Source organism: Ostrea edulis, chromosome 1, assembly GCF_947568905.1.
Source record: "Ostrea edulis chromosome 1, xbOstEdul1.1, whole genome shotgun sequence".
Lineage (NCBI taxonomy): Eukaryota > Metazoa > Mollusca > Bivalvia > Ostreida > Ostreidae > Ostrea > Ostrea edulis.
Window position 1 is genome coordinate 61050075 of NC_079164.1, and position 7713 is coordinate 61057787.

Below are 7713 nucleotides of genomic sequence, written 5' to 3' on the forward strand. Positions count from 1 at the left end.
TGGCTGAACAAACCCGCCCCCAGGCTGCTGTGCTCACCGTCCGTCCTGAATAAGGCAATCTACAATGAGTGCAGTGGTTTAAGGGCTATCACATAACTGTCAGTCCTGAACAAGGCAACACACAGTATATGTGGTCATCCGAGCTCAGAATTCTGTGTACGAGTTACTGGAAAACTTAAAAATTGGTTTGGTTGTAAAAACAGGTGTTAAGAAGGGAGTTCATTTATCCCCTACCTTATTTTCAATTTATATTAACGATCTGGTACAGGATATCTTAACTTAGGACTAGAACTAGTTAACCGTAAGCTGTCTATCTTATTAGATACATATGACATTGCTTTAATAGCATAGTCTCCAAAAGATTTACAAAGGATGTTAAATAAACTACATACATGTAGCTGGTGCAGACGTTGGAGAGTACTTCTAAATACCAAATATCTAAGTGTATACATTTTCGCTAAAATAGGCCCAGAGCAACCGACTTTGAATTCACAATAAGACTGAATAAGTTAGATACGGTTGATAATTATAAATATCCGGGGGTAATGTTTACTCATACTGGTAATTTCATAACCACAATTCACAACAATAAAGACTCCAGGTTTAGTGCTTATGAGAAACTATTGTACTCCCGTGTGATACTTGTCTTGGACCGTGCATCTAGTGTCTGGGGTTTCAAAAAATTCCAATCAACAGATAATATTCAATACAAGGCTACTTGGTATTTCATCGGGGTACATCGTTTTGTTTACGGAGACACTGGATGGATACCCAGTCAGTATAGACGTTGGATAAATGTTATCCCCTATTGAAATAGAGTTTTGTTCTTTGACAATGAGCGAATTACGAGAAATAATTTTAATTAGATTATGATAAATGAAGAAACAATTGGTGCAGTGATTTGAAAGAAAATTTCATAATTTAGAGTTGGACTATTTTTTTTAGTCAAAGCTAATGGTATATAAAAATATTGTTTAATCAAAAATACATTTTTGTTCTTCAAAACTTTGGGGCAATGGAATTTTCAATATTCCCAAATTGCGTACTTATATATGTAAAACTTATACGGTACCAATTTTGATGCACCAGATGCGCATTTCGACAAATAATGTCTCTTCAGTGATGCTCAACCGAAATGTTTGAAATCCGAAATAACTAGTAAGTTTTAGAGCTAAATATATCTTTTAAAACAACTGTTGGTAGGGAAAATTATGTAGTAATGGGTATACCTAAATATTTGCGTTCAGTTTTGGCGCAATTTACAAGTGGAATTTTGCCATTACGAATAGAGAATGGTAGATATGGAGAACCTGTTGAAGAACGAATTTGTACCCTTTGTACCGAAAATTTTAGTTTTTATTGGACTGTTCTTTGTACTCTGAATATCGATCAATCATCTAATTTCTATGTTTTCATGTATTTTTCCTTTAACGCTGTGCTCCTTTTTCTTCTTTTCTTATATATTATGTAGCCTACTGTATTTAAGCCAAGTGGCATATAGGCTCGATGGGCCGGGTGTTTGATTTATTTTTAATATAATACAAGTGAAGCGGCGAATCAACCTACATGCCCCTTCATGGCCGGTAACCAGTTGAGCGGAAATCTGTGAATCTGAGCTCATATACCTTGAAAAATGCGTTCAAAGTGAGGACCCTTTGATTGTTGACGTGACCTTTTATCTTGTTATGTGCATGTATGTCATCCAGTACATACGGTAGACATAAAATTTACGAATTTTCAGGAAATAAATTGTTTATCAACTTTGTTTTGCACAATAAAAAGGGAGATCAAATTTAGTGTGACCAACTGTCAGATGTATAGGTTCTTGAACATTTTTAATTTAGTGTGGGTCCAACTGTCAGATGTATGGGTTCTTGAACATTTTTAATTTAGTGTGGGTCCAACTGTCAGATGTATGTGTTCTTGGACATTTTTAATTAGATGAATCAAATTCAACTACGGTGTCTGCCTCCTTCCTACGATTTTTTTTTATCTTAGAATGTAACTGGTCGAATTGGAATTATGACGTCAATGTTATTGTTTATTGCCACACTGTATGTTATTGTTTATTGCCACACTGTGGTGACATTGTGAATAATACAACCTGAAAGATATTCGTAACAAAAGCATGTTAGAATATATGTGTTAGTTACTCGTAGCCAGCTACTACAAAATATAAAAGTTATGATTATTGATAGCCAGCTACCAGATAAAGATTACTGATTTTGAAAATTATTATTTATCAGGTTTATTTCTAAAGATGACGAGGAGTCGTATGCAATTTCATGCTCCATTTTCCCCAATTACTTAACTTTGCAATACAAAATACGAATAAACTTTTCCAGCTGAATGTTTACTTTGAAAATGATACAGATTGAATTCAGACCTTCATTCATTTGATATACCATCCATTTTGAGATATCAGCTACTTTTACAATTTGATTCGAATTACCAGAAATTTCAACATTTGTTTGAATACCATAAGGAACTTTGTGTTTGTGTTAAATATCTGAAGAATTTACGACTATACATATGACAAGACGTGATATAGGGTGTCTTGATACGCCACCAATTTTCAGATATCTCTCTTCAGGAAATCAGCTACTTATACATTTTGATTAGCGGTACAATGAAATTTCAAGATCTGTGAGAATACTTTAAGAACTCTGTGTTTATATCATATATTCACCTAACTTACAACGATATGTATGGTGAGTAGCAGACCTGGGGTAATGGTTGATTGATTGATTGTTGTTTTCCGCCACACTCAAAATTTTTTCAGTTATCTGGTGGCGCCCAGTTTTTATTGGTGGAAGAGACCTTCCGAAAGTAAACTGGGAAACTTCCTCACTTACCGGCGCGAGCGGAATTCGAACCCGCGCCGACAGAGGTGAGAGGCCGAGTGATTTTGAGCATGATACTCTATAACCACTCGGCTACGGAGGCCCCCTGGGGTAATGTGTAATGGTAATGCATTGTAATCATTACTTTTTTTTTTAAAGTAATGGGGTGTAATGCACCCATTTTTGAATTACAAGTAATTGTAATGTAATGCATTACTTACATAAAAATGCCAGTAATGACAATTACTTTTCAATTACATTTGAATTACATATAATTTCTTATTTCATGAAATGATAGAAGTTTTTTTCAATGACACTGATAAAGAATTTTTAAAACATGATACATTAAAATGCATTCTTTAAAATGAAGATAATGTGTTCATTCAATGGTCATTTATGAATAATTCAATTGATTTTGTAATGGAAATTCTTATCCTTATTTATAATCTAATTTAAAAGTTAACTTCAAATAAGTTGTGTTCATAATTTTTTCTTTCTATTTTTTTCTCATTGTAATGTGTAATGTAATTCATTACTTCAGCAAAGTAATTGTAATTTAATTAATTACTTATATGAATGAAAGTAATAGTAATTGTAATGGTGAAAATTCCAATGTAATTGTAATTTAATGCATTACATTTCAAAGTAATTGACCCCAGGTCTGGTGAATAGTGATATTGGGTATCTTGATATGTCATAAATTTTCAGATATCACGCTTAATTAAGGAAGTCAGCTACTTATACCTTTTGAGTGCAGGTAATCTGAAAATTCAAGTTTTTCGTAAATATCTGAAGGAACTCTGTGTTTGTATTAGATATCTGACAAATTTTCCATTCCATATATGACAAGAAGTGATATTAGGTATCTTGATATGCCATCAATTTTCAGATATCACGCTTAAGGAAGTCAGCTACTTATACCTTTTGATTCAAAGTAACTTGGTATTTCAATATTTGCGTGAATATGTTTATAGTAAATATTTGACAAATCTACCATTGCATATATAACAAGGAGTGATATTAGTTGAGGTGATAGTTTGCCGTTAATATTCATTTTCAATAAAGTATCTAAGCACAAAGCAGATTTGGAAGACTCTGTGCTGCCTTTGATTTCAAGTTCACTGGAATATATCGAATCGACATATAAATGAAAATGATTATTGTTAATAAATAAAACGTCGTTGATGTATCTTGATGTCGAGCAGGGGCAACAACATGGCATTTTTTTTCTCATGTAGAAGATTTTGAATAAACTCTGCTTCTTAAGAATATAAAAACAGGTCAGCTAACAAACGAGCACAATTCGTACCCATGGGAATTCCAACAGACTGTTGGAAGACATGAACACCAAAGACTACAAAGACATTGTCAATGAGGAACTCCAGCATATTTTTCATTTCAACTTTCAGAGTTTTTGTCCTTGGAATCAGAGTGGTGTTTAGCAAAATAATTTTTGAATGACTGATCACTAGATACAAATGTTTCCTTTTTCCAATTAAGTTGAAGAAGCAACTGTCTATGATGTCAAAAGTCTTAGTCTTTAATCTTTCGTGAGGAATAGTTGTATAAAGTGTATAAAAAATAAAATTAAAAAAAAGGTCCTACATTTTGATGGTGTTGGTTTGAGAAAAGTTAAAACTTCTGACATATGTTGTGGCACAGTATGTTTGGAGTGTAGTCTTCACAGCTGTTAATAGTTTCGCGAAGAGCAAAGATAGAACACTTACTGAATACAGCAGTGTATCTTTCTAAGGATTTTTATGAAGTTTAGGAATCCGGTATAGGTACGGTAACTCATATTCATCCCATTGACTGGGGTATTAAATGTTTCTAAAACTGAAGCATGAATTTGAAGAAGTTTTCATCTTTTGAAAGGGCAGTACGAGTACAAGTACGATTACCAAATGTGGCATTAATGCCAAGTTCACTTAAAATACAGTTGCAATAATGATCCTTTCAAACAAAGACAATGTTGTTACAAGCTTTTCAGCTGGAACCAAAACATATTCCTCATGTAACCTATCTAATTCTTTGATCACTTCTAGTTTACTAACCACAGAAGGATAGATGGTACGTACTTTTGTTTTCATGTGACTAATAAAGGATTTTGATATTCCTCTTATGCTTTTAATCGATTCTCACAAGGTGTTACAATTTTCCCGGACCAGACAAATGTTTTGGGCTATCTTTATCTAAAATGAAATCCATTCATGCAAATTACGCCACCAACTGTGTGTCCCGGGATTCTAACCGACTTGCTCATGGGAGCGAAAAATCACCAAAAATTAAAACCGATCTAAAAGAAATGATGTTGCGATAAACTCCAGTTATTCCCCTTCATAGAGTCATAATGGATTGAGAGGAAAAAATCACAACCCATGATTGATAGACATACAGTTTTCTTACTGAAACTTTGCATGTTTTAATAATAGAATCAATGTACACTTTGTTTCATTTTAAACCCTTTTATATACATATGTACAATTACGACAGAAATGATTTACAAAAGGCATACATGTAGCACTACCACAAAAAGAGAGGCCGCCCGTCTTCATACGCCAACAAACACAGACAGTCAAGTAGCAGCAAGACGTTACGAAGTTCTTTCTCGTCTTGTATCAATTGAGAAAACACCTCTCTTAAAACCATTGGATCATTTAATCCTAACTCCATTACCATTTTCCTACTTGGCGGATCACTAAGAAGTCCATACTTATTGACTATATCTTGTAAAAATTCCTCATGTTTATCTAGGTGGTATCCCAGCTTGGCTAAAGTCCTCACCACATTTTCAAATCGTTTGCGAATGTTTAACTCTTTCCGGGGATCCTGTGAACCATCTGGTAGAAATGTAGCAGTCTCTCTTTGGATAAGGTCACCAATGTTGGCGATGTTAAAACCATAATAGCGCCTTTTCTTCAGACATTTATGAGTTGTATATCCAGCGAAAATATATTCTATAATCCTTCTATCCATCTGGAAGGTGATTTCTCCAACAAGTCTCTTGTTCTTTGATATCATAACAACATTAAGCCAGCGGTCTCTTGTCATCGTGGGATCAACTCCAGTTAACAGATCAATGGGGCGACTTACTGGAAGATTAAGCATAAAGAACTAATTGTAAATTCAGTTCCCATGTGTCGTTGATTAATTCCCCCACCCACCCCCTCTTCCCCCAGGGTCGTTCTAGATCAATGATAAGACTGTATCAATGTATTTCATAGGTATCCAATTTCAAGACTCAGTACCAAAGATCACCGACTTCTACTGCATGTTGATGATCTTATTTTAAAAAATCCATTTAATGTGACACAGAAATATTTGATATGAATTGCACTCTGCAATGAACACGTTTATCGGGTAAAACATGTAGCAAATCGGCGTCCAAAACTTCGTTACTCCATAGCGAAAAAACCAACAGTGCCCTGGATTTGACCACCATGAGAAATTCCTCATAGGATTGTAACAAAATTCCAAGGAATCTTAACATAAGATTTTTTCCTATAGGAAATTTGATCTCCCCACAGAAGACAAATTTCCCATACTACGAAATGTTTTATAATCCTGTGGAATTTTGTTGAAATTTTAAGGAAATATCCTATAGAAAATTTGATTTCCATTAGAAATTTATTTTTCTGTAGGAATTTCGCATAAGTCCTATTCAATTTTAATAATTCATGAATATGGTTTTGATAGTACCAGGAAATCCTGTTGGAAATTGATTTTTACCGCAGGTTATTTTTTTAAAGGTCTATTTTAATCTGATAGGTGAGAGACATCCAAGACAAAGGAGGTATGAAGCATACAGGTGCATGACAGTCTATTAGATTACACATGTCTCCAAAAGTAAAAGAATGATGATCGCCGATTTGCGAATTAAGACTTGGATGATTTATCCGTGCACGTGTTAATAATGGCTAAGTTACCTTTCTTTATGATACTGTCTAGCAATCTTTCGTAATGGGATTTCGGGGTCGACGTGGCCAACGGTTCCCACACATCTCCGCGGATTTTCGGTGTTGAAGTAGCCACAGGTTCACCAATTACATCTCGCCCTGAACTGACTCCAGTATACCGCCAATACCTTTCTGGAGAAATATCTCGCTGTGGAACTACCGCATCAGAATTTCTCCTGACCCTTCTTTGATGAATGTCGGTGATCCTTGGATGCATGTTCTCCCACTCGTTCTCTAGCTCAGCACCGAATCGTCCAATCCTGTCTTGAATGGAGTCGGGGGAAGTTTTGGTTTCTAAAACAGCTCTTTGTTCCGGTGTGGGACTTCTATTTCTTTCCGATACAAGACTGCTATCTCTCTCCGTGGTGTATTTTGGGCTAAGAATTCTATCTCTCTCCGTGGTGTATTTTGTGCTAAGACCTCTATCTCTCTCCGTGGTATATTTTGGGCTAAGACTTCCATCTCTCTCCGTGGTGTATTTTGTGCTAAGACTTCTATCTCTCTCCGTGGTGTATTTTGGGCTCTTCTCATTGGTTATTGACAAGTCCCGTTGGTGTAGCTCACTGTGGAACATTGTAGGTGATTGCTGTGGATAAACTTTACTTGTGAATATGTTTACGGAGTCCCATTGTGGCATTTCCCGAGGAATTTCCAAACTCTTGCTATAATAAGGAATGAACAGTTTCGGTTTGTGATATCCAGGATACTTTGCTCGTGATGCTTGGATATTCTGCGATACTGACAACTGATCACTTTCCGGTGCAGGTTCCTTTGTTGGAGACTGTGTAACAATAATTTTTGGAATGGTTACGTTCGAACCAGGGCCATTAAACGCTGGAGATATGGGGCGGAAAGTTGTCGACTTTTCCTCTTCTGAAACATTTTGTGGGGTGGGTTTCGGATGCGTCGCATCT

General features: G+C 35.4%; 1 protein-coding gene across 1 annotated transcript; it reads right to left on the reverse strand.

Annotated features, from left to right (window-relative positions):
* Positions 1–5312: 5312 nt before the first annotated feature.
* LOC125681335 (uncharacterized) lies at positions 5313–7713 on the reverse strand. Its single transcript, XM_048921408.2, has 2 exons — positions 6770–7713; positions 5313–5935 (listed from the first exon to the last, which is right to left on the reverse strand). The coding sequence occupies exons 1-2, from the start codon at positions 7434–7436 to the stop codon at positions 5367–5369; spliced, it is 1236 nt and encodes a 411-aa protein (XP_048777365.2). The 5' UTR covers positions 7437–7713; the 3' UTR covers positions 5313–5366.

Excerpts from the sequence above, each read along its gene's own strand:
- LOC125681335 (XM_048921408.2), bottom strand. The coding sequence starts at position 7,436 with ATGCCACAATGGGACTCCGTAAACATATTCACAAGTAAAGTTTATCCA. Across the intron at positions 5,936-6,769 it reads AGACAGTATCATAAAGAAAG|TAAGTCGCCCCATTGATCTG; the intron begins GTAACTTAGCCA and ends TTAATCTTCCAG.